At 45.0% G+C, this 27,198-nt stretch overlaps 1 protein-coding gene across 16 annotated transcripts in view; it reads left to right on the forward strand.

Moving 5' to 3' along the window:
* The window catches only part of DIP2A (disco interacting protein 2 homolog A), a 142,555-nt gene that overhangs the window by 87,839 nt on the left and 27,518 nt on the right, over nucleotides 1-27,198 (forward strand). For 15 of the 16 annotated variants that reach the window (XM_070489121.1, XM_044751130.2, XM_070489127.1 and 12 more), the window contains 14 exons: nucleotides 427-518; nucleotides 4,310-4,420; nucleotides 6,300-6,423; nucleotides 6,804-6,913; nucleotides 7,370-7,472; nucleotides 9,087-9,151; nucleotides 9,399-9,492; nucleotides 10,735-10,854; nucleotides 12,931-13,045; nucleotides 14,589-14,728; nucleotides 17,284-17,420; nucleotides 17,943-18,023; nucleotides 18,516-18,643; nucleotides 21,390-21,504. In XM_070489121.1, coding sequence (XP_070345222.1) covers nucleotides 427-518; nucleotides 4,310-4,420; nucleotides 6,300-6,423; nucleotides 6,804-6,913; nucleotides 7,370-7,472; nucleotides 9,087-9,151; nucleotides 9,399-9,492; nucleotides 10,735-10,854; nucleotides 12,931-13,045; nucleotides 14,589-14,728; nucleotides 17,284-17,420; nucleotides 17,943-18,023; nucleotides 18,516-18,643; nucleotides 21,390-21,504 — 1,535 coding nt within the window. Of the gene's footprint in view, nucleotides 1-426; nucleotides 519-4,309; nucleotides 4,421-6,299; nucleotides 6,424-6,803; nucleotides 6,914-7,369; nucleotides 7,473-9,086; nucleotides 9,152-9,398; nucleotides 9,493-10,734; nucleotides 10,855-12,930; nucleotides 13,046-14,588; nucleotides 14,729-17,283; nucleotides 17,421-17,942; nucleotides 18,024-18,515; nucleotides 18,648-21,389; nucleotides 21,505-27,198 lie in introns of those variants that run through there. The other variant, XM_070489132.1, reaches the window with a different exon arrangement.

The following is a 27,198-nucleotide window of genomic DNA, read 5'->3' on the forward strand; positions in this document are numbered from 1 at the left end:
CACAGTGCAGTGTTTATTGAAAAAAGCAGGGTGAAATATGATCCCATTTCTTTAAAATTACACACATGTATATGTGTGTGTGTGCATATGTATGTGTATATACGTGTGTATGTATATGTATATGTATATACCTACATAACAGAAAGATTGCTGACTTCTTTCTGCTGACTTTTCTATATTCCAAATTTTCTATAATAAAATCCTGTTTTATTTACATGTTACGAAAAATAACTCTATAAGTTGTTTTTAAGAGAAAACTATGATGTTCATTACAGCATTGTGCAAAATGGTTATCATTTGGAAACTACTGAACTTCTAGTAATAGAGTGATGGTACATTATATACGGGTATTATGATCGCTACATTAAAATGTTAATTATTAGTTTCTTAAATTTTACATTGCTTCGTATTTTTGTTTTATTTTAGGCAAACTTTGGAGTCGGAGTTTAAAACTAGCTTATACTCTACTTAATAAACTGACTAGTAAGAATGAACCACTACTTAAACCTGGAGACAGAGTAAGTAACTAGAACATAACTTTATTGGAGTGAGCAAAAACAGAGACCTAAAAATCTGTTTCATTGAAATCAGTATCCTGTCAGTTGGTTAGACTTATAGCATTCATACAAGGGATTTAAAGTCAATAAAAAGTAAAAAATATGAAAAAATATTAAATTTGGAAAAAAGTTTGTGATGATGTAGGTAAAGTGATTGCTTTTTATTCTCCCTCGTTGACCATCCACTGATTCTTCAACTTCTTTTCTCTTTGACTTCATATATGTTGATTTTAATGAAGATGTTAATATCAGAGATTACTAAATGTTAAATTCCCAAAGCTTAAGTTTTATGAGGAAACTCTGACCTTACTTTGAAATTCTTTGTACTTTATATTCATCTCCTTCACTATCCATGTGGCCAGGCAATGTGCTCTGGTCTACCTGCCAAAATAGAATGTGGAGGAGGCCAGAGGCTAGTTCGTTGTCCTGCGCTGCCCAACATAGTTGGCAGTAGCCACATGGGGCTATTTAAATTAACCAGAACTAAATACAATTAATGATTTAGTTCCTCAGCCACAGGAGCCACATTTCAGGGGCTCAGTAGCCGGACGTTGCTAAAGCTGCCCTGTTTGATAGCTTGGAGACAGAACCCTTCCATCATCGTAGAAAGTTCTGTTGGTCAGCACTGCTTGAGGTGAACTAGGAACCCAGGTATGCCAGAAGGTTCAGGATGGAAAACAGGAGAAAATGGTGGAAATCAACATACTTACCAGTGAAATCCCATAGTGAAGAAGGTGACCTTTGGTCAGATCACCCAGCAATGGGTAAGTTGTTGACAAGCTGATGTAGTTTCAGGCAACTCTTTGAGTGCCTCACTCTTTAATATGAACCAATAGCCAAGGACATTTAAAGAGGGAAACTTCAGTGGGAAAGAAAACAACCAAAGGGCAAAGAACAGGGAAAAAAAGAAAAGAAGGTGGGGGGAGGAGAGAGGAGGAGGGAAAGAGGGAGGGGGAGGATAAGGATGGGGGAAGGAGAAAGGGAGGTAGGGAGACGGAGGAGGGAGAGATGGAGGGGGAGGGAGGAAGAGAAGAAAGGAGGGACAGGGAAGGAGAGAGAGAGAAAGAGAAGGAGAGAGGGAAGGAGGAGAAGAGGGAGAGAGGGAAGGGAAGGGTAGAAGGGAGAGGGAGAGAAGAGGGGAGGGATGAAAGGGGAGGGAGGGGTATGGGAAGGAAGAGGACCAAGCAAGCTTGGAGAAAAGCTAGATACAGAAAATGCGTTTAGAAAGATTAGTGTTAATATCCCTGGAAATCAAAGATGAAGATGTTGCTCTATAAATTGAGAAAAAGTTGCTACTAGGGAAGACCAAGAGATAGAAAGTAGAAAGGAGAAACAATGCAAAAATTAGACTTGATTAAAAAGGCCCAACATCTGACTAATAGGAGTTCCAGAAAGAGAGAGGAGAAAGAGAGTAGACAATATTAAATGATAATGATAAGACGAGACAGTATCTTGGAGTTGGAGAGCATGTTCCAGAGTGAGAGGACCTGCAGGGAATACAGTGGACCCACACAGCACATCACTACATTACTGCTTAAGACCAGGGATGTGGAAAAGAGCCTCAGAGCTTTCGGGGAAAAGTGGGATGTCTATAAAGGGTCAGCAATCACAGTGGCTTTGGGACTTGTCAGTAGTAATACTGGAAGAGACCAGAGTGATGCTTCAAAGATCAGAGGGAATATGATTTTAACCCACAGTTCTATTCATAGAGATTCAACAAATGTGAGGGTGGTGTAACCATTTTCAGACATGTGGGACTCAGAAAAAATTGGACTCCCAAGCATTCTTTCTTGGAAAGTTCCTAGAGCATGTGCTTTAGCCAAATAAGTGAGTGGGGTCCAAACAGGAGAACCACAGGGGCCGTCCCAGGATGACCACTAGAGCCCAGCAGGACTCAGAGGATGCAGGCCCCAGGATTGGGAGGTGCCGGTGAGCAGCTGGTGAAATTTACGGGTTTATCTGACTGGTTGGTTGTTTGGAAAATATTATTGATAATTCTTTGACACATTGGGTGGAGCATTTTCAAACAGATTGGCCAGTGCATACGTAAAAGCAAAGCAAGTAAAAATGGTGGTACTATTACCATCAGAAAGAAAGAAAATGTGTACTTGGCTGTAAAAATGTAAATAGTACAAGAATGGTACTTTATGATAAGTTGTGCTTTAGAATGAACCTGTAAGAATCCCTGACTTATCTTGTGCTTTAAAATGAATCTAGGAATCACTAGTTTATTTTTCTTGATAAAATTCTTGCAAGGACAAAGACTTCCAGATAACTTTCTTGACTTGCGAGAGAATCCACGTAGTTAGGTTAATTATAAGAATATTGACAAGATTATGGTGAGTAGGTTAATTGTCAGACATGGGTGGCAAAACCTTCCCCCTGTGATAATATACTTTATGAAAATGAACAAACATAACCCTTTAACAAGTTCTCTAAAGACGTATTTTCTATACCAAATATCTAGTCTCAAGGCTATAGGTCACAGTTCTGGGGCAACCCACCATTAACATTGGCTTTTGAAGGAGAGCTTTGCCCTTTCCACCAAACAGACTTGTTAGAAACTTGATTTCCAGACCTCAAGTACACAACAAATATAGATATAACTTAAGTTTTGCCTTGTAAAGTGGAGGATCGTTAGTTATCCATTGCTGTGTGTTCTCAAGGGCACTGTATTAACAGTCTGTTCACATACTGTTTTGACCAACAGTCATGGTTTCAGGCACACCTGTTACTATATTTGGGGCTTACAAAAATCTTATTCCATAAGTAGCTTTTCATTTAACCAGATATTATAAGAAATGGAAATTAGGATGGTGGAAGAAGAGAAAGGGAGAGGAATGCAGAAGGCTGGATACTTATCACAATAACAGGAAAGAAAATTGGTACCTAAATATTTTCAAAAAATAAAACATAACAGTATAAGCATAATATTTTAAAATGTGGGAGCAAGTAGCGAAAGGAAGATGTAAAATATTTTAAAACAGGTTGCCTTGGGGAGTGGGGAAGGGTGGAGCATGGGGGTATTGTTTTGCGTTAGTCCTTTTTGTAATTTTAAATTCTGTGTTTTAAAAAATTTTTGATAAAAATAAAAATATAAGATAAATAGAGTGGAACATAGTTTAAACAGTGGCAGCATGGTGACCGGGTGGAAACTGGAGTGGGCCACCTTTGGGAGCTCAGAGGGAGGGGGCGGTTGTGGGGCGTCTCAGGCGAGGTGTTCTGTGCCCACCACTCTTCCCTGTTAAGTTTTGAGTGAAGATCTGTTCAGTTAAAACTTTGGTGCTAGGACTTTTTTCTTTTGGAAGATATTTTAGATATGATTTGATTCCTTGTTCACTTTTCATGTTGGGACAGGTGATTTTTTTTCTCCTGGGCTAATTGGTGGTGGGTGATGGTCCATCACTTCCCTCTCTAAGTTTCTGCTGCCCAGATGGTCAGAGTGGATGGGAGCTGGATCTCAATCCCACAGCCAGACCTGTGCTGGACTGCCTTTAAACCCAGAAATTTAAAATTATTTTGTTGCATGTGGAGTAAAGACCTCAACCTAAAAACTATTTGTTAAAAGTTATGTGGTTGAGGAAATTTAAGGAACAAGAATTAACCCCCAAGTTACATTTCCTGAACTAAATTTGAAAAACTATGAGATAATCTAAAATGTCTAAATTCCATCTAATAGCAGATATTCTGAAAGTTGAGATGACTGAGTCATTCACGAGTAGATTTCATGATTGTTCTCTGTACTGTTGTAGGTGGCGCTGGTGTTTCCCAATAGTGACCCTGTGATGTTCATGGTTGCGTTTTATGGGTGTCTCCTGGCAGAGCTGGTTCCTGTCCCCATAGAAGTGCCACTAACCAGAAAGGTAGCCGCTGGGTCCAGGCCGTGGGCTCAGGTTCCTGAGGGGCATTCTGAAGCTGACAGTTTGGTGGTCTTCTTTCTCCTCTGTTCTAAGGAGCAGTCTGCAGATAGGTGGCTGATGACAAAGGAGAGGCGCACAGGCAGGAAAGGGCTTGAGAGAGATGTTAAGTAGAGCTTTGTCTACAGGGCTGCTTTTTATGTGTCTTGTTGGTGAGAGGGGCACTTAGAACAGCTATAGATGGAGCTATTATATCACCTATTTGAATTTCCCAAAGAAATGATGAGCATTTTTTCCTCTAATGAATAGAATTTGGGATTTGATAATATTTTGTTAAACTTTTTCTGAAAACTGTATGTTTATTGATAATTCTCATTTCTTGGGGGTAAATAAGTCATACAGTGATATATTATAGCTCACTTCTCAGTGATGGTTTTGGATATATGAGATGGAAGTTTTCTGGTGTTTCTGTTTGCTTAGAAGAAGGTTTTTGTTCTTTTTAAAGATTGGCACCTGAGCTAACAACTGTTGCCAATCTTCTTTTTTTTTTTTTTCCTGCTTTTTCTCCCCAAACCCCCCAAGTACATAGTTGTATATTTTAGTTGTGGGTCCTTCTAGTTGTGGTATAAGGTGTTTTTTTTTATGCTTTTTTTTGGTGAGGAAGATTGGCTCTGAGCCAACATCTGTTGCCAGTCTTCCTCTCTTTTTGTTTTTCTCCCCAAAGCCCCAGTGCATAGTTGTATATGCTAGTTGTAAGTCATTCAAGTTCTTCTAGTGGGATGCTGCCATAGCATGGCTTGATGAGCAGTGTGTAGGTCTGCACCCAGAATCTGAACCTGTGAACCCTAGGCCGCTGAAGTGGAGCACGTGAACTTAACCACTCAGCCACGGGGCTGGCCCCACAAGCAGTTTTTATTACTGACAAATGATTAATGTGGGGACTTGCTGATGTTCTAGAAGCTCATACATTTTAGGTATAAGTATCAGTGATCTGATTCTTGAAAAAAATACCATTTTAGGAGTAGACTAGGCTTGTATTTTAGAAAATCAGAGTTTTCTATTGTATTCCAGCGTTCAGGTATTTGTTAATGTGAGCACTGTCAGCAACAAATATTCTAGAATCCAAAAGTAAAGTTTGCAAATAAAACCAGTACATCTCATAGAATAATATATGGTGAACAGATATTTAAATACAGGGATTCTTAGGAAAAAACTAGAGATTTTTCAAACTTAAAGAAGAAAATGATAAAACTTTACTGAGGGATGTATGTAAAAGAAGACTTGACTAAAAGAAAGTGTGCATTTCTGTGTGGAAATAATTAATATTGTTAAAGGTTAGGCCTCCCCAGATTAATCTATAAATTTCAAATGCAAATCAAGTGGAAATTTCAGTGCTGTTATTTTTGGAGTTTATTAAAATACTGCTCAATGTCATTTACAAAAGAAAACTTTGAGAAACTAGCTCATTATCCAGAACTTTATATTTCACTGCAAAAACATATCTTTTAAATTTAAAAACAATTATATTTTGGGGCCAGCCCAGTGGCATAGTGGTTAAGTTCACACCCTCTGCTTTGGCGGCCAGGGTTGGCAGATTTGGATCCTGGGCATGGACCTACACATCACTCATCACGTGCTGTGGCGGCGTCCCAGATACAAAGTAGAGGAAGATGGGCACAGATATTCGTTCAGGGCCATTCTTCCTCACCAGAAAAACAAATTATATTTTATTTTCATGAAAATATAGTATAGAGTTGAATTGTTCTAGAAGTTTTATGAGGGGTGAAAAAAAGAGCTCTACTTTCCATGTGTGGGCCTGAGCCATGAAGGGCAGTGTGGCAGCGCCCTTGAGTACCTCATGCCCACCTTGCTGTGTTCTCCACAGGATGCTGGCAGCCAGCAGGTTGGGTTTCTGCTGGGCAGCTGTGGGGTCACCCTGGCCCTGACGACGGATGCTTGTCAGAAAGGCCTGCCCAAAGCACAGACTGGAGAGGTGGCGACTTTCAAAGGTGGGCCCCAGGGCAGGGGAGTCAGCCTGCTCCATGCTCTTCCTCAACCTGCACCCTCTGGGCACACTTTTCCAGCAAATAAGCTTTACTTATGGAGGCTGAAGGGTCTTCAGCAAAAGCAGAGTCCTTGTTTGAGGCCTTGGTGAGTCTTGCTTCTCACCTGGTTCAGGGTCTAGACCTGTACTGTCCCTCCGGTAGCCACTGACCAGAGGCACCTATTAAGTTAATTATAAGTTAATAGAAATCAAATGAGACTGAGGCTCTGCTCCTCAGGCGCTCAGTAGCTAGGGCTGCACGTTAGACAGCGAGGCCCTGAGTGTGGGGGACAGAGACCCTCTGACCACCTGCCTGTTCTGTGTCCTTTGTCTGTGCCCTCACAGGCTGGCCCCCCCTCGCCTGGCTGGTGGTCGACGGGAAGCATCTGACCAAGCCCCCCAAGGACTGGCACCCGTTGGCCCAGGACATGGGGGCCGAGACTGCTTACATCGAGGTAGTGACCCTCCTAATGCATCTAAACAGGCCCAGGGGCTTAGGTCTTGTTTTTCATAAAGAGCATAAGCTGCTATTTTTTTTTTAGATTACAGGCTAAAACTTCTCCTTGTGTTTTATCCTCATCCTAGAAATACAGAGTGGCATGTGGAAACTTACCCAGATCCTTTCAAGTGTCACTCTTACCTAATTCTCCCTTCGCTGGCTCCCCTGGGGACAGTTAAGAGGGAGCCTGCATGCACTGTTGCACCGAGGCACCTGCCCCAGGATGATCCCCAGCATCATCTGAGGGTGTTGCCTCGAGGGTCAGGGCATACAGTGAGCCCTGGTCTAACGGGATGGTTGGTGAAGGAGAGACGACCGACGGCTGCTTCTTTCCAGAATTCCGTCAGCTTCCATTCTGTGTGCTGTGGCCTCCAGAAATATCACATAATAGACTTTTCTTGAAATCTTTCAGTATAAAACCAGCAAAGAAGGCAGCACGGTGGGGGTCACAGTGTCCCATGCGTCCCTGCTGGCACAGTGCCGGGCTCTGACCCAGGCGTGCGGCTACTCAGAAGGTAAGGCATGCGAGGCGGCTCTTCCAGATGTGCACAAGGCACCCGGAAACTGTCGCTGCGTGTGTCAGGTCCAGCCCGGTATGAGGGCTCCCTTTAACCCGGGCTTTAATCCAGGCCGTGCCAGGTGCTGCCTTGCTCGGGGCTCTGTGCTCCCACTGACACGTGGATGTTAGGTCACCTGGGCAGCCCCTCTCAGGGTCCTTTTTGATAAATTCATGTGTATGTTGGTTCAGCCCCTCTCAGGGTCCTTTTTGATAAATTCATGTGTATGTTGGTTTCACAGAGTGTGAAATCCATATTCCACCAAGTCATCTGTGCCCACTGGGCTGGTTCAATCTGTGATGCAGTTAGGGGGTGGTGCATTTTACATTTTTGAAAAAAGGAAAATCGTCTTACTGAGGCACGCTTTCCTGTGACTGTGGTTTTGGCTTAAGCTGCTGTACGTGCAGACCTACAAATGGAATCTTTGTGGCCATAGCTTATCTCTTTGTAACATTTGGTAGCCTCTCATTTACTGTTAAATATCAGATATTTAACTTCGGGAACTATTATTTTAAAAACTGTAAAAACAGATACATGGTAGCTTTCTTACCATTACAATGCTGGAATTGAACAAAACCACAAAGTAAATTGAATGGTATTTTTAAATATCTAAAAGATGGGTGTTAAAAGCAAGGAGTGGCTTGAGGGCACAGCTGAAGGCATTGGTAGAGGTTTGGAAAAGGGTGTTAGATATGTTAAAGGGCCTGAATAATTTTTTGAAAATTAGATCTATCACATCAAGTCCCATGGTTTTCTTTCTCTTCTGATCCAGTGCTAACCCTACATGGCTCACATGTAATTTGGGCTCTTTAGCTAACAAAGACGCATGTGCACAGTATCCTTATTCAGAATGAAACAGCATTTCCTGACACACGCAAATCAGACTTCTTAATCCTCGTTGAGTGTTTCTCCTGTGGGTGCACCTAGGGGTTGCTGAGGTGAGGGACCAGATTTGCTCATAGCCCCAGGCTCCGTCCTCTGCCCAGTAGCCTCTGCCTGGCCTGGAGCCAGGTCCTGCAAGGACTTGGCTAGGAGCTCTGAGCACAGGGCTGTGCTGGGAGCCCCAGAACTTCCATCCTCTCCCACCCTCTAAGACGCATCGATCACACCCTCTGGAAGAGAAAAGGGGTTACTTCCTGAAGGGAAGTGACAAGAGCAGCATGTGACGTTTCCTGAAGGTGCAGGATGATGGCCTTGGGTGTGGGAAATGGGAATCTGGATGTAAAGTTGAGAAGAAAGAGTATCCATGACAGTACTCATCCCCACCTCTGACAGAAACGTGTATAGCCTCGTACAGGCTCTGGAGTATATGCTGTTCCTTGTGTTTTCCGATAGTAATCAGCACAGTTCTCTGTTTTAATACAAAATTATATGACTATCTCCTTTTATGTTTTTCCAGTAATTTGAATAGATAACCAAGATTATTGGTTAATTGGTGCATGGTATTTGGGGATGCTGTATATGTTTCCTAAAACTCTTCTATATCGATGATGTACTCAGAGTTTCTCTGAAAATGCATGTGACTTGTGAAGAGGGTCACTCAGCGGTTTAACCATCTTTGTCCACTTTCAGCTGAAACATTAACAAACGTGCTGGATTTCAAAAGGGATGCTGGTCTGTGGCATGGCGTGTTAACAGTGAGTGTCGTATGCTAAGTGATCTAATGGTTGGAATGAGGGGTTTCTAATTTTCCATATCAAACCCTGTTTTTTTAGGTGATGTAATTAATCCTTAATTGCTGATTGACTTGAATGATGTATCTAAGCTGAAATGTCATTGTGAGAGGAGTACTGATGCTGTCTGGTCCTTTCTGGTGCGGTATAGACTCTGCAGTCTGGATGCTGCATGAGGCCTGCCCCCTGAGTGCCTTTGTTTCCTTCACAGAGTGTCATGAACAGGATGCACGTGATCAGCATCCCATATGCGCTGATGAAGGTGAACCCACTCTCCTGGATTCAGAAAGTGTGTTCATATAAAGGTAATAGCAAGTAGCATCGTTACTGGATTCATCCTTCATTAAGGAAGTCGCTTTGAATTAATCTTTGGTGATTAAGAAAAAAATAAAGGACAACATGCAGAACTGCAGATGTGGGTAGAAGAGCCTGGTGACCAGCATGCCATGGCCAACTCTCAGACATACCTGTGGCTATCTGGACTCGCAGGCACTGGCTGTAGGCTGCCGTATGGTTGGACCTGCATGTGCAATACCTCAGTGTTAGCTCTTTTCTGCAAGGACCATGGGCTCCTAATTTTATTCTCTTGAAATTTCCTTTACAATCACTTCGATCTTCTAATTCTTGGTGTTTGAGATGGTTTTTACTTGAAGTTAGAGCTTTTCAAGCCACCAATAGCAAAATGGCTTATTCAAACGAAGAAGTCTAGACACAGAGCAATGGGGCTGCCCTTGGGGCCTTGCCCCACCCTGCCCTCCACCTTCGGTCAGTTAGTGCTTCCTGAGCACGCCTACACCTGTACTGGCTGGCTGGGTGTCCCTCTGGCTCTGCTCTGGTGGAGCTCAAGGCCACCTTCACTAACCCCTGAGGCTGGACCTAGGGTCTATCTTTGCACTAACTCGTTCTGGGCACCGTGTTTACTTGTCTACCTGCGCTGACAATAGTACCAATTACTGAGTGCGGATGTGGGACATGTGCTCTGCTGGTATGTCTTCAGAGCAGCCTTGAGGTGGTAGCTGTCTCTGTTTATCCTATTTTATGGAGGAAAACTGAAGCCTAGTGGGAGGATTTGGCGGGTGCCGCCCAGTAGTCAGGGCATGACCAGGACTGAGGGCCAAGTCCACTTGTTCACATTGTGGCATCCTCCCAGCACACCTCCTCACATCCCGAGACTTTCAGCACACAGTAGACTTGGCCACATGGCTGTGTGAGTTAGCAGCTCAGGGCAGGACAACATGAGACAAGAGGCAGATATGGAAAGAGCAAGATCGTGCTCTTAGGAGAAAATTAAAGTTGAAAGCAGATCTGAGTTTACTGTATCTTGAAATCAGACCTCAAAGTTGATGTTTAAGTGAAATGGCTTAGGGTGGGTTAAGCTGCCTATGAGACAGGGCTGCAGGGAACACGTGGCCTGAAGCAGCAGTCTGTGTGTATCTGCTCTTGCATGTGCACTTGAGTGCAGGATGAAGGGCTGTGTGTGTGTCTGTAAGATTCCAGGGTGCCAGTTTCGCAAGACTCAGGGCACGTCTGTATCCCCTCCTCTGCAGCCCGTGCTGCGCTGGTGAAGTCCCGAGACATGCACTGGTCTCTCCTAGCTCAGCGAGGTCAGAGGGACGTGAGCCTCAGCTCGCTGCGCATGCTGATTGTGGCCGACGGAGCTAACCCATGTGAGTAAGCCCATCTGATCAAGGCCTGGCCCTTGCAGCATCCCCACCTGTAAACCTGAACTCTAGAGGGACAAGGCTGAGAGAGAACATGTTGAGAAGCAGCACTGCAATGTTATGTAAACATAAATGTCCTATAATGTTCTATAACATATAACCTCTTGTTGGTGACTCATTGGTATATCTCGTGCATGTTTATTAGGGCACTGAATTGAAAAGCAGTTGACAGAAGGTACATTTTAACACAGTTGACACAAGGTACCTGCCTGGATGAGTCATCTTTCTTAAGAAATGACCAGAATGTAGATACTAACTAGGACCCTCCTCTGAGCCTCCCACCCTTTAGCCTTGTGCCCCCACTGCAGTCCTTGACCTCTCCATATGCCTGGCCCCACTCATCCTCCCAGCTGGAGCTCCCCTGGCATGCTGCTGGGCACCCTGGGCTCTACACGGGATTCTTTTTTTTTTTTTTTGAGGAAGATTAGCCCAGAGCTAACTACTGCCAGTCCTCCTCTTTTCTTGCTGAAGAAGCCTGGCCCTGAGCTAACATCCGTGCCCATCTTCCTCTACTTTATATGTGGGACGCCTGCTACAGCATGGCGTGCCAAGCAGTGCCATGTCCGCACCCGGGATTCGAACTGCCCAACCCTGGGCTGCTGAGAAGCGGAACGTGTGAACTTAACTGCTGTGCCACCGGGACAGCTCCTACACGAGGTCCTGAGCATAGCTGCTTATTGGGGGTTGTCCAGGGCCTGCCTCAGGCGTCCTCTGGGCAGCCTTGGTTGACCTTTGGTGGGGATTTCTGTGCAGCACAAAGCTATTGACCAGGTAGACTTGAGTTTTCTCAGTTTAACAGCTGTGTATCGCTGTTATGCATTGAAACCACCCTGAACCAGAGGCTGCCCTTTCAACTAATCCCCTGTCCACTGTGGCCCCGACACCCCTGCACTCCTGGATACTCCATTGCTCAGGAGAGCACCCCACCATCCAGCGCTTCAAAGCCTCTCATTCCCTCCATCCACACTTGGGCCCACAGGGCCCCTATGTCCTGCCTGCAGAACACTGCAGCGCCGCTCACGTCTCTGCATCTCTACTCACTCTCTCAGCCCCACACTTCACTCCTGCCTGAACCGGGTCAAGCAGCCCAGTCAGTGCGTGGCACTCCCCTGCAGGGCCTCCATCCTCCCAGCTGCTGGGCTTTCCCGCCAGGAAGGCCCTCCCCAGGCCGGCTCCCCTGCAGACCTCAGACCCCTACCCCCCCAAGTGCTTGTTGGTTCTCTGTAGCACTGACCCTTCTGGATTGTCTCGTTTGTCCTCTGCTGTCCCTCAGTGCCTAGCATGAGTCTGGACACAAGGGCACTTGTGAACGGGTCCCTTCCTTCCTTGGGCCTCACCATGACAGAGGGCTGGAGGCCTGTGGTACAGCCCTCAGGTCCCGACAGTTGTAGCCCAAGCAGGCAGCACCCAGGCTCCTGAGAGCTGAGTTTTCATACCCAGACTGTGGCTAGGGTGATGCTGGGGGAGAAGCAGGGACAGCCTGGGGACAGAAAGTGTAGGCTACCCTGCAGGGGGAGGCGTGGCAAGACCACTCGCAGACTGTGCAGCTCATGGCACTTCTGGGAGCAGGGTGCTCACATGTACCTGGGGCCTTGTGACATGGATGGTTCAACTCTATAAACGCTCCTTGGTCACCTCCCACTCGGCAGACCTGCCAGGACATGGGGTGAGGCTGCATGTGATGGGGAGGGCAGGGCTGGCTGTGAGTTACACCTCAGCAACAGCGTAGGGGTTAAAAATAGGCTTTCTGTGAGAAATTTCCAACTCTTCCTTGCTGGTGATTTGAAAATGCATCATGTTTTTCATGGAAACAGCCCACTCCCTCCCCATAAGGCTTTTGCCTCTCTGTGTTGTGACAGTATTTTACGTCATGATGACTTAAACGTGAAATGGAGCACGTGCAGCCTTCCAGGCTTGTCCCTGCGGCATCCTCCCAGAGCTGTGTGCCCAGTGTGTTGGCGGTCGAGGGCTGTCCCTGTCGGCCTTCCAGTTACCTCTTGCGTCCCGCTCTGTCGCTCACAGGGTCCATATCCTCCTGTGATGCATTCCTCAACGTCTTCCAGTCCAGAGGTCTGAGGCCGGAGGTCATCTGTCCTTGTGCCAGTTCTCCTGAGGCCCTAACGGTTGCCATCCGCAGGTAACTTAATGACTTGTAAAGACTTAATTCTTACTCATACAGCTATTACCTGTGGTACCAAATTTGGTTAATTTGTTTCTAAGCAGTAGAAATCATGAAGCAATGCCCCATCCTGTGCCAGCTTCCCAGGTGTGTTTGCGTGGTAACAGGGCGACCCCCTTTTGGCCACATGTCCCACACAGCCTGGATTCCTGGTGGGAGTTGGGTGGGGGCTCCCTGGGCCATAATGTCGGGATTCTTGCAGTTTGTGGGCTTGTTTTCCCCGAGTGCTTCCTCTCACATCAGCAAGGCCTTGCCAGCTTGCCCTTAGCCACAGTAAACATGTCAACCCCAGAGCTCTTCGCTGTTCTGGGGTTGGGTGAGCAGCGTGGAATGGGGTCCATGCCTGTGGGCCCGTCGACCTTCCTGGAGAAGTCCCCTGCCCCACTGCTCTCACAGCTGCCTTCTCTTTGTGCTCATCTATTGCAACTTAGAGGGCAAGGTTGGGAGGCCTCAGAGACAGCAGGCTCGTCTTCTTCCTGTGCTACTTCCACACCCCTTGTTGCTCCCGAGGCCACCGCAGATGTGCCCCTTGGTTCACTTTTCCTGCCGGATCAGCTCTTGCCTGCCCTAGGGCTCGTGTCCACACTGCCCCAGCACCATGCTGGAGTGGAGGGCAGTGGGCTTTTAGCTGAGTCTTCTATGTTAATTTTCTACTCTCAACTCAATTGTTAGAAAATTAGTCTCAGTTGTGATCTTGTATTACGTTTATATATTCATAAATAATATGTGCTTTCATATGGGTAAGGATTAAGTAATCCTAACATTTTAATAATGACTTAGCATTAAAAATCACATTTTTATCCTTCACAAACCATAAAACATCCTTCATTCCTTTGTTATGTGGTGATTCCTTTTGCTCGACAGTATGATTTCTTACTGGAGAAAATGCTGACCTTTGTTTCTCAGTGTTCCAGTCACTACTGCTGCATAACAGATCACTCAGAAACTTGGTGGCTTAAAACAGCAACAGTCATGTTCTTATTTCTTGTGCTTTCTGCAGTCATGAGTTTGGGAAGGGCTGCAGTGGGCGCATCTGGCTTGCAGGCAAATGGTCTCTGGACTGGAGCGGGGTGGGGGAGCTTCCAGACGTTTCTTCCTATGTGCAGGCTTGGGGCTTTTCCCTCTGGTCTCTCGGAGGTCCTCACAGCATGTCATCTGCTTACCTGGCTGCCCTGGGCTCCAGGTCAGTGTCCCAAGGCAACCAGCATCACTTCCACTGTCATCACAGGGCTACCAGATGAAGGGAAGGGACGCAGACCCTGCCTCCAATGGGAGGAGTGTCAAGGTCCCATAGCAGAGGAGTGTATGGGATGGAGACGTCCCTGCGGCACCTTTAGGAATGCATCTGCCACACACAGTCCTGCAGCCACTGTCCTGGCAGTCTGTGACTCAGAACAGGGTCTCTGTGCAGCATCACCCTGCAGGCAGGGTGGGCCATGGGTCCCATCTCCTCCCATGGACTCTCTATCCCCTTGTCAGTTAATCTGGTTTTGTTTTCTAGGCCACCTGACCTGGGAGGACCTCCTCCGAGAAAAGCTGTGCTATCCATGAATGGTCTCAGTTACGGTGTGATCAGAGTTGATACTGAAGAAAAGTTGTCAGTCCTCACTGTTCAGGATGTTGGTCAGGTGATGCCTGGAGGTAAGGGATGCAGGAGTGTGTCTGGTCCTGTGGATGATTAATGTAACAAAGAGTCATAATTGCCCCAGCCTTTGTAGGAGTGCTCTAGAAGCACACAAGTAAAAGATTTCTTAAAAATGTTTTTCCATGTAAATTGGGATTTTAATTTGTACCATACTTTTTCAATTTTTTGCCTTCCCTTTGTATTAAGTTTAAAGTTAAGCTAAAATCCAAGGGTCTGGTTATGGTTGTGAACCTGACTTCTGGTTCTCCAGTGCTGGGGAAAATGGTGACAACACACGTTCCGGAGTGCTCTCCTTACGCCAAGCTCATACTTGTTGAGGCATTTAACCCCACAGCACCCTATGTTGTCTGTAAATAACTCGATAATTAGATTATCTCAGGGGGTCATAAATAGTGTGTGCTACGTCAGGAGCTTGACTTTAAAGGTTCCCAGAAATCCCCATGGGTTCCAGAAAGGCCCCTGTGAGCCATCCTGCACATGGGGCCTGGTGAGCCTGAATGTCACATGAGTCGCTGGGAGTTCCCTTGCTGCCCCAGGGCAGAGCAGTGGGGAGAAGTTGAGAGAGCAGTCTCCCTGCAGTTCTGCAGGCACATCCACACAGCGTGACGCTGCGGCAAAGTTCCACAGAGGAAAAGTAAGACTAGAGCCTGGCCAGGAGCCCCCAGTGACAGTTGTGAGTGGGGGAACGCTCTGAAGCTGCTCTGAGGTCGTCCCTCATTGCTGCAACCCCGCAGCTGCTCCAGCTCCCCTCCTCGCCACGCCAGCCCTTCTGGGGTTCGTGCGTAGCTGTCTTGACCTACCCTGGTGACTTCCAGAGGCAGGTTCCCACCTCTCAGTTAGTCACCCTGTCCCTACTGCTACCGGGACTGCATTTGACATCACAGGGCCTGCAGGTGCCCCTTGTGCCTGCAGCTCTGCCTTCTACAGGCCGCCTTGCTGACAGGACGTGAGCCTCTCAGGTGCTATGCTCGGGCATTCCAGACGCAGAGCCCACAGGCAGGGGCTCTCTGATCCTGTGCCTGTGCCAGAAGTTGGGACTCTTAGAACAAGACTGGAAATTTAAATTTTATTTCTAGTTTCCACAATTATAATAATATGAGTTATATTTTTTCCTACCTATAATTCTTCCAAAATATGGAGTCATTGGTCCTGTAGTATGCTTGGACATGAGGAAAAAATATTTTACAAAGAGCAAAGAACAAGAGTCTATTTTTAGTTGTCATGAGGCAAGCACAAGTAATTTAAGAGATTGACCAAAAAAATAGGTGATTTCTTTTGAATGAAAATTTAAGGGACTTTCATAGTAGTGCTCATTTTCTTTTATTAGTAAAATGTGGACCATGATGAACTGTGTGTCTTTGTGCATAGAGCTCCCTAGGTGTGTGTGCACAGTGCTCCCCTAGGCGTGTGTGTGCATTGTGCTCTCCTAAGTGTGTGCACAGAGCTCCCTAGGTGCATGTGTGCATAGTGCTCTCCTAAGCATGTGTGCGTAGTGCTCTCCTAAGTGTGTGCACAGAGCTCCTTAGGTGTGTGTGTGTGCACAGTGCTTCCCTAGGTGGGCATCTGTCAGCTGGGACAGTTGTGGAACTGATAAACTCGTTGAAGGCTGATGGCGTCTTGTCTTCAGTGGACATACAACCTCCCACTGTGTAGCCCCACAGGGTTTGTGTGTACTGTGATGCGAAGTGGATTTGTTGCCCTCTGCCTTTTTGTGATTTAAATCAGGGTCTCTGTCACCACTGTGAGTGCATGCATGAGAGAGTGCCGGGTGTGAGCTGAGGGCTGCCTCACAGTGAGGTCCACATCCACACCATGGTTCCCTTCAGCCAAGTGTTTCCAGTGTTCTCTCTGCTGAGCCTTTGATCTGATTGTGAGCAAACAGAAATAAATGACTGATTACACCTCCTTTCTCTTCTCCTTGCTTACTGTCTTTGGAGATGAAAATATATTAGAAAAAACTCAAGAAGAGGTGAAAGAAGGATGATGCCTAGGTGACTGCAGGTTATTTAACTCATCACTGAGTGACTGAGCTTCATTTAATGGACCACCGCACATTGTGGTGTGTGTTTCGCTCTCTTTGTTGGAGGCTATTTCTGGGCACTTGCACTGTGGCAGGGCTGGGTGGCCTGGGGCTTCATTAACCAGACAGGCAAGGTCCCCAGTGCTGAGGGGTGGGCAGCAGGCAGGAGCGTCAGGGATGGGGACCCTCAGCAGCCAGGTCAGCCAGCATCTCACATGGGCTCGAGAGGGTGGGGCAAGAAGAGTGAATACAGAGTCTGCACATCTAGTAAAGACCCTGTCGGTCTCAGCCTGTTATGTGAAGGGTGCATTGTACTTTTTCATCAGCTCACATTGGTTATATGCCATATATAAAATATAAAGACTGATTAGATGGGTATGTTATACATGTCAGAAAACTTGTTATAATAACCTACTATATATATGATGTTTTGTTTCCATAATTGCAAATATAGCAGCAAGTAGATCTTTAGGAATGAGTCATTTAAATGTCTATTTTGTTTATGATTTTGAGGATTTTTTCCCTTTTTAGCTAATGTATGTGTTGTGAAGGTAGAAGGTACCCCTTATCTTTGTAAAACTGATGAAGTTGGAGAAATATGTGTGAATTCCAGTGCAACTGGTGCAGGATACTATGGACTGCTTGGAATCACGAAGAACATCTTTGAGGTTTGTTCCTTTTCCCAACGTTTAGTGGAATTAAGTTCTACAAGCATCAGTGGAGTGGCAGTGGGAAGGTGTGCCAAGAGAACAAAGCCCTCGGGCCGGCCTGCCTCCTGGGCATCCGCACTGCTGGGGCTGCAGCCGTGACGGGAGTTGAGGTCAACCCAGGGAAGCCAGCACTCTGTGCTGGCATTGTTGGGTTGTTGGAGGAGTCCAGTGAGTGCCCCTCTTCTGGGCCAGGCACTAGGAACACAGAGACAAGGAGATAGGAGGAGGAGTACAGGCCTTTGGAGGCCGTGCTGGGCACGGGAACCCGAGGAGGGACTCGTCAGCCAGCAGAGACTCCAGCCTGGAGCAGCCTCTTCCACTCCAGGGAAACCCCAGTGACAGCCCCATCTGAGGAAGTACACTCTGGCTGGCAGGCAGTGCACATGCTGAGCTCTCCTGCCTGCCTACTGGGTCTTACTGACTGGTTGGTAGATTGTCCGTGGACCACAACCTGACTGGTCCCCTCTCCACTCTGTGCAGACCATCCCAGTTACTGCAGGAGGAGTGCCTGTCTCTGATGGGCCTTTCACCAGGACGGGGCTACTGGGCTTCGTTGGGCCTGTGAGTATGTCCCACTACCAGAACCTCAGCCTCCAGACAGGTCACAACTCAGGGGAGGAGATGCTGCTGGCATCTAGTGGGCAGGTATCTAGAGGCCAGGGATGATGTTCCATGTCCCGCAGTGCAGAGGACCACATCCCGACAGAGTACTGTCAGCCCAGAATGTCACTGGTGCCGAGTTTGGGAACCCTTCCCACGGCCCAGTAGCATTCAGAGTCCTTTACAAACTTCACCTGTAATGTATTCCCACCTCTGACCGTTCTTGTGCTGACTCCCTCCCTGGATGTCCCCTCGCCCCCACCCCAGCCCACTAGGCTGTAGGGACCCCTTCATCCCACAGTCACCCCTGGCCCTATTTCACCATGTGCATGGGGTATGTTGATCCTGTGTGGAGTTACTTGGCTTCCATGTACTATCTGCTCCTTGTAGCAGAGCCTGACCCACAGGGCCTGCCTGCACGTCCTGAGTCCTGACCAGTGTCCTTGCCTTTAGGATAACCTGGTCTTTGTTGTGGGCAAGCTGGACGGGCTGATGGTAGTCGGAGTTCGCAGACACAACGCGGATGACATCGTGGCCACTGCCCTAGCCGTGGAGCCCATGAAGTTTGTCTACAGAGGCAGGTGATGCGCTGCGGGTCCCTGTGCTGTGGCTTTAGATCCCTTCTCTGCTTGAAATTGGAGAAGTCTGTTTGCAGTAGAAGGGAAGCCCAGTGATTTGAATACACAAAAGCTAAAAATTCCTGTTCATCAGAAAAACTTCACAAAGAAAAAGATGACATTTGCAGCAAGGGCGCCAGAGTCAGTGTCCTCACTGTCTACAGAGCTCATGCAGTTCTTTAAGAAGGTGAGATCCAAATATATAATTGGGCAAAGGGGCCACAGAGGGTGAGTGACAGCAAAGGAGCACTGGGCCCCCTTCCTAATAGCCACCATGTGCAGATTCAAACAGTGAGGTGCCATTGTCTCTGAAGTCGGCAAAGGCCAATTCTCTTTTCTACTGAGGTTTAGCAAGACACGTGGAGTGCTCTACATTGCCTGTGGGATAAGAATCATTCATGGGCTGGCCTAGTGACATAGTGGTTAAGTTTGCACACTCCGCTTTGGTGGCCTGGGGTTTGCAGGTTCAGATCCTTGGCACGGACCTACACACAGCTCATCAAGCTGTGCTGAGGTGGCATCCTACATGAAATAGAGGAAGACTGGCACAGATATTAGCTCAGAGACAATCTTCCTCACCAAAAAAAAGAGAAAAAAAAGGAATCATTTCATTCAATCAATCCCATTGCCCCTGGGATAAGAATCACTTAAACTTTTCTGAATGTGTTGGGCAAGCACTTTAAAGATTCTCGTTTCTGTTGACAAATAAATGGACCTCTGGCCCAGGCCTTTGGGTGTCTGTGGGCAAGGAGGGGAAACCCTATCTAGTTCTGTTCAGCTCCCAAGCTCTCTGTCCTAGAAGAAGTAGCCCCTTCTTCTAGTTGGTACACTCAGCTATCTGCATTTCTTAATTTTATTCTCAAGGGAGTGCTTTTGTTACTCAAACTAGGGTGCCTCTGAGCCTGGCTAGACCCTGCCTGCCTTTGAATATACCTTAAAGAAATCCTTAGGCAATTCTGACAAATGGTGGGTCAGCATGGGCTTCAGGCCCTTCCCCTAGGTCAGGATGATGGCTATGGGACAACTGCCCAGGAGAAACTAGCAGGGCAGGCCTGTGTGGTTGCGTGCAGCCTGGAGCATGGGTGCCCAGGACATCATGACCTGCCCTTACAGCATAAACTGAGGACACCATTGCATAGGTGTCCACAGGGGTAATATCAGGTAGCCCACACCTGCTTCTGAGGTGGATTAGGGACACCACCTCCTTACATGGCCGTCAGAACCTGGCGGTGCCTAGAGGTGAGGGCCCCACCTGATGAGGCAATGCCAGCCCCGGTGATTAGCTGGGGTATGGGGTGATGGCCTCTGCGATTGGACAGGGTAGCCTGCCTGTCCCCACCAGGGAAGAACTTGGGGACTACACCCACCTCAAAAGAGAACCACAGTCAATTAAGCATAAGTGCCACTGGAAGTAGAACATCTAGGAATATTAGCAACGTGTAATGAGGTCAAGAAATCATAACAACAGTTGTTTAAGCAAAGAACACAACAGACAGAATAAATAGTAGGATGGATACAGCTAGAGAACAAGTTGATAAGCTGGAAGGTCAGATTAAGGAACTACTCCAGAAGTAAAGGAATAGAAAGTTTAGAAGAAAAATTAAGAGAGATGGGGAGAGAGGAAAAAGGGCTGGCATCCCGATAGCAGACTTGGAGATGGCGTGTGCACAGAGAAGCGGGGTGTCTGGGAAGCAGGAGGCTGGAAGTGTCCAGATGTGAGAAGGTCCTCAGAGCTGCTTTGGCCACGTGTCTCAGCCAACACAAGAACCAAGCAGATGCATCAGACTTCCCATTGGTGGCACTGCTGCAAGAGGATGACAGTGCAGTAATGTTTTCAAGTTTTTGAAAGGAAATTTTAACTTAGACTTTATGTTCATCCAAATTGTCACCTCATTGTGCAGTAATAAGTAATAAAAATATTTTGGGGCATATAAGTTTCAGAAGTTTTGTTACAAAAAGACTCTTTTTGTGAAAACACTTTCAGATGAGACACTAAGGGAAACAAATACAGGAAATGCTACAAGATGTATGAAAATAAGGAAAATTTAATACTAGGTAAGGTTTGTTGTATAAAAGAGTGTGTGCATGTGTACACACCAGGCTAAGGAGAGAACAAGAGAAGGTATATGTCCATAACAGCCCAGAACTAGAACAGTGGACATGCTAGCATGATGGGTTTGATGGGGAGACCAGCTTCTTGTCTTATAAGGAAAAAGATAGTGATACCAAGTCAAAGTCTAAAAGAGGAAAAAAGGCAAGACAAAAGAAGGAGAACGTGTTGAAATTCTTAAAGTAAGAGAAACAAGTCCAAATATATCAATCACAATAAGCGTGAGTAGATGAACTCATGAAAGATTTAATTAGTTGGATTTAAAAATATAATTAATAGAATTTCTAGACAAAGATTTTTGCACCAAGAAATGTATCACATGTATTAACGTGATAATTAAGGAAAATTTTTTTTAAATGTGTGCCTGGTTGCTTTGTTTTACACCAAAGTCCTCTCTGTTTTAGTGAATTGAAACTTATTTCAACCATACTTGAGGTTATTAATGACTGCTTACTTTTTAAATTCTCAACAAGCAGCCCATTGTTAGATTGACTTTTACACACCAGCACTTCTGGATCTCCCATTTCAAGTAAGAGGAGGCTCTGCGTCCCATCTGGCATCCTTTGCTGGGTGGTCATCTTTGTTCTTGTCCTCTCCCAGGATCGCTGTGTTCTCTGTGACAGTGCTGCATGATGACAGGATCGTCCTAGTGGCAGAGCAGCGGCCTGATGCCTCCGAGGAGGACAGCTTCCAGTGGATGAGCCGCGTGCTGCAGGTGGGCGCAAGGGTATGCTCCTTTTCCGGCCTCTCTAAGTGTGTGGTTCAGAGGAATCCAGGTGTTTGGGGTGTTCCACATTCCATTCCTCTAGAGTGCAGGCGGTGAGCCCCACCTGCCTGTCCCTGTCTCCAGCTCAGTTTTTGAAACACTTTCACCTTTTTGTGACTGTGCTGAGCAGGCCAGATGTCCAGTTGCTCCACACTTGATCACGGGGTTGACTTGTTGAGACTCCTGGCTTCCAGGACCCCTCTTCCACCTTGCACGTAGTAGGCACTAAGTAAACACGTGCTTTGTAAGGATGAGGGAACAGCTATGTAATGCTGTTCATATGTAATGCTATACGAAGGTTAGTGTGTCCTTGTTATTCAAAGAACAGTCCCATAAAGCTGCTGTCAACTAGGATGATTTAAAATGAAAATATCACTTAGATTCAGAGTAGGCCGACACCCAGGGGTGGACTGGTGTGAAATGAGAACTTGTACACCTCTCTACCAGTTACTTTTTCATTTTATTATGAAAATGTTCAAACATACAGCAAAGTTGAAAGAATTGTACAGTGACTTCCTAGTGCCCAGTCTCTGGGTTCTGCAGTGGTCTACATGTTGTAACATTTGCTCATCGCATGTCTGTCCCTTTGCCCGTTCATCAGGGTGGCTCTGTTGTGACACATCGCAGCATCACCTTCCCCTCTATGCTTGCATGTTCATATCTTTAAATACTGAACTAGGGTTCAACATATTCTTCTTTGAGGAGAAGGAAGTAGAATTTACATTCATTAAAGTGCACAAATCTTAAATGTAGTACTCAGTGAGGAGTTTTTCAGTCAACTTTATTGAATGTAATTTACATATAGAATGAGCCCATTTTTAAGTGTGCAGGTTGATGAGTTTTGACAAATGTATGCACCCAGGTAACCGCTGCACATGATAATTTAAATACAGAGCATGTGCATCACTCCAGCAGGTTCTCCCGTGTCCCTTTGCGGTTGGTCCCAGCCCAGAGAACCACTGGTCTGCTTGATGTCACTGCCAATGAGTTTTTCCTTCCTGCCTGATGCTCTGTGTAGATGGTGTCACCGTGTGTGCTCCTCCATCTGGCTGCTCTCCCTCAGCAGCGTTGTGAGATTCCTCGTGTTGTATTTGGACCAGTGGTTCATTCCTTTTATTGCTGACTGGTGTTCCTTTGCTTATCTAGTCACATCTTGATGGACGTTTGGGTTGCTAATTTCTGCGTGTCCCGAATAAAGCTACTATGGACAATACTGACTCTTGGTTCTGGCAGCTTTTCAGAGAAGCTCTCTGGTGTCCTGACATCTCTAGGTTAGTTGCATGAAGTTGTGTGTAGCCCCACAGCCACCTGACAAAGGAAACAAACTTCAGAGTGAGTTTTTCCCACATATGATTCACAACATTTATTTTTGATAAAAACTTTAATGTTTTTTGTGGAATATTTCTAATACACCAAACATAAAAAGAAGAGTTCCCATCGACCTGCTTCAACAGTGACCATCCAAGCCCTGTCTGCACCTCCACCTGCCCTCCTCACTTCTGCCTCAAAGGTGTTTTGAAGCAAATTCCAGACATCACATCATTTTTTCTGTAAAGATTTTAGTATTTATTTCTTTAAAAGAGAAATACTATTATCACATTTTGAAAGTTAACAATAACATCTTTATTTTTTTACTGAGATATAATTGACATATAACATATAGTTTCAGGTGCACAACATAATGAATTGATATTTGTATATATTGTGAAGTGATCACCACACTAAGTCTAGTTAACATCCATCAACACGCTTAGTTACAGAATTTTTTCTATTGTGATAAGAACTTTTAAGGTCTACTCTCTTAGCAACTTTTAAATATATAATACAGTATATTAACTGTAGTCACCATGCTGCACATGACATCCCAGGACTTATTTATCTTATAACTGGAAGTTTGTACCTTTTGGCTCTCTTCACCCATTTCACCCACCCTCCACCCCCTGCCTCTGGAACCACCAAACTGTTTTCTGTATCTATGTGCTCAGTTTTGTTTTTTTTTTAAGATTCCACATATAAGTGAGATCATACAGTATTTATCTTTCTCTTTCTGACTTATTTCATTTAGCATAATGCCTTCAAGGTCCATCCATGTTGTTGCACATGGCAAGATTTCATTCTTTTTTATGACTGAATAATATTCCTGTGTGTGTGTGTGTACCCCATTTTCTTTATCCATTCATCCATCAGTGGACACAGGTTGATTCCATATCTTGGCTATTGTAAATAATACTGCAGTGAACATGGGATGCAGGTATCTTTTTGAATTAGTATTTTTGTGTTCTTCAGATATGTACACAGAAGTGGAATTGCTGGATCGTGTGGTAATTCTTTTTCTTTTTTTTTGGTGAGGAAGATTCACTCTGAGCTAACATGTGTTGCCAATCTTCTTTTTCTTTTTTTGCTTGAGGAAGATTAGCCCTGAGCTAACATCTGTGCCAGTCTTCTTCTGTTTTGTGTGTGGCTTGCAGCCACAGCATGCCTTGACAAATGGTGTAGGTCTGCACCTGGGATCCAAACCCGTGAACCCAGGCCGCCAAAGTGGAGTACACTGGACTTAACCACTATGCCACGGGACCAGCCCCAGTAATTTTATTTATAATTTTTTGAGGAACTTCCATACTGTTGTCCATAGTGGCTGCTCCACTTTATATTCCCACCAACAGTATACAGGGGTCCTTTTTCTCTACATCCTTGCCACATGCTTGTTATTTCTTGACTTTTTGATAACAGGCATTCTACCAGGTGTGAGATGATATCTCATTGTGGTGATGTGTATTTCCCTGATGATTAATGATGTTGAGCCTCTTTTCATGGACCTGTTAGCCATCTGTATGTCTTCTTTGGAAAAATGTCTATTCAGAGCCTCTGCCCATTTTTCAATTTGAGTTTGTTGTTGTCGTTATTGAGTTGTATGAGTTCTTCATATATTTTGGATATTAACCCCTTCTCAGATATATGATTTCTCTCATTCCATAGGTTGCCTTTTTATTTTGTTGATTGTTTCTTTTGCTGTGCAGAAGCTTTTGAGTTTGATGTAGTCCTGTTTGTTTATTTTCGCTTTTGTGGCCTTTGCTTTTGGTGTCAAATCCAAAAAATCATTGCCAAGACTGATGCCAAGGAACTTACCGCCTTTGTTTTCTTCTGGAAGTTTTACGGTTTCAGCTCTTACATTCAAGTCTTTAATCTATTTTGAGTTAAATTTTGTGTGTGGTATAAGACAGTGGTCCAGTTTTCTTCTTTCACATGTGGCTGTCCAGTTTCCCCAACACCATTTATTGAAGAGACTGTCGTTTCCCCATTGTATGTTCTTGGCTTCTTTGTCATAAAACTGACCATATATGCGTGAGTCTATTTCTGTTCCACTCCATTCTTTTCCATTTCTGTTCCACTGATCTGTGTGTCTGTTTTTATGACAATACCATATTGTTTTTATTACTATAGCTTTGTAATATAGTTTGAAATCAAGAAGTGTGATGCCTCCAGCTTTGTTCTTCTTTCTCAGGATTGCTTTGGCCATTCAGGGTCTTTTGTGGTTCCATACAAGTTTTAGGATTGTTTGTTCATTTCTGTGAAAAATGCCATTGGGATTTTCATAGGAATTGCATTGAATCTGTAGATTGCTTTGAATAGTATGGATATTTTAACTATTAATTCTTTCAGTCCATGAGCACAGAATATCTTTCCATTTCTTTGTCTCTTCTTCAATTTCTTTCATCAGTGTCATATAGTTTTCAGTGTACAAGATTCTTACCTCCTTGGTTAAATTTATTCCTAGGTATTTTATTCTTTTTGATGCAATCGCACATTGGATTGTTTTCTTAATTTCTGTTTCTGATAGTTTGTTGTTAGTGTATGGAAATGAAGCTGATTTTTGTATGTTGATGTTGTATCCTGCAGCTTTACTGAATTCATTTTTTAGTTCAGTTTTTTTGTGGAGTCTTTAGGGTTTTCTATATATAACATTGTGTCATCTGAAAATAGTGACAGTTTTACTTCTTACTTTCTAATTTGGATCCCTTTTATTTCTTTTCCTTGCCTGACTGCTCTGGCTAGGACTGCCAATACTATGTTGAATAAAAGTGGTGAGAGTGGGCATCCTTGTCTGGTTCCTGTTCTTAGGGGAATACCTTTCAGCTTTTTGCTGTTGAGTGTGCTGTTAGCTGTGGGCTTGTCCTACATGGCCTTTCCTATGTCAGTGTAAATTCCCTCTGTACCCACTTTGTTGAGAGTTTTTATCATAACAACAAGTTTTTGATGTAATTAAATATATAGTCACTATTCAAATTTCCCTGATTGTCTAATTTTAGTTTGTTTGTTAGACTCAGGATCCAAATGAGGTATGAAAAATTGCACTTGGTGGAGACAGGTCTGTAAGTCTTTTTTAATCTATAGACTCTTTTTCTGTCATATTTTTCTTGCAATTTTATTGTCAAAAATGGGTTGTTTGTCCAATACGTTTCTCTAGCCTGAATTCTGATGACTGTGCCTCTGTGGTGTCATGTAATGTAGTCGTCTGTCCTCTGTGGTTCCTGTGCATTAGTGATTTGATCTAGAGGTTTGATCAGACTCAGGTTCAATTTTCTGGCAAAAATTCTCTATTGTTTAGCACTCCTATGTTGTGCTGATTTGTTAGGACTTCATGGTGCTGCTCCTTTGATCCTTCCATTCCTTCTTCATTATCGGCTGGAGCAGCTTTAGAAGTTTCCTCTACAGAGAGTGCACGTCCTCTTCAGTCAGCGGAGACCTGGAGGGCAGGTCATGCAGGAAAACAAGGTTGAGGATTGATTTCAGAGTAATGAGCTGGTTTCCCACAATGCTCTAAAAGTGACCACTGAGTTTTGTTTTGTTTACTTGTTTCATTATGAACTAGTGGATTTAAACATACTGGATGTGTTTCAGTCTACTATAGTTATTATTTTCCTTTTTCAGTGGTCAGTAGGAGCCTCTTCAGGGTGGCTCTTAAGTCCCTTTAACACCCACCTGGGATTCTCTGAGGCCACAACAGAGAACAGGAAGATCAGACATTTGAGGCAGGCAGTGCATTTCGTGTCCTCGACCTGTCCCGGCCAGGACCCCAGGGGCCCTGCTGCCTCCCAGGGGACGTGGGGTTGGGACCACCATCTGGACACTTGATGTTGCTGGCTTAGTCACTGTTTCTGGGCTTTTTTCAAGGGACATGGTAGGAAATGATGTCTGTATGTTTGTAAGATTACCTGCATCGTGAGTTTATACTGCTAATTCCAAATCACATTCAAGACCACAGGGTTTTATTGATCTCATCGAACTCCTTTCTCCCACACAGAAAAATTGCCTTTGTCCACGACTCCAGCAGAACTACTCACTTAGCGCAGGCCACTCTACACACACTGCGGTCTCATAATAGCGATCTCCACACTACCTCTAAAATGTGAGATTTCTGACAGCAGCTTAAGATGTTTTTGCAATTCTTTTTGCCCATATGGCACATCCCATGAGTGGTGGACTAATTGAACTACAGTGTTTAAAGTCACTGTAAATAGATTCTTTCTCTGTGGCTGTGCCACCAACCTGACTCCAGCTCCATTGAGTTCATTTGTTTTATTTCACTTTCAGTTGTTAGGAATTGCTTTTTAAAATTTTAAGTTTTTTGTATGTAAAATATAT

This window comes from Equus asinus, chromosome 18 (assembly GCF_041296235.1).
Source record: "Equus asinus isolate D_3611 breed Donkey chromosome 18, EquAss-T2T_v2, whole genome shotgun sequence".
NCBI lineage: Eukaryota > Metazoa > Chordata > Mammalia > Perissodactyla > Equidae > Equus > Equus asinus.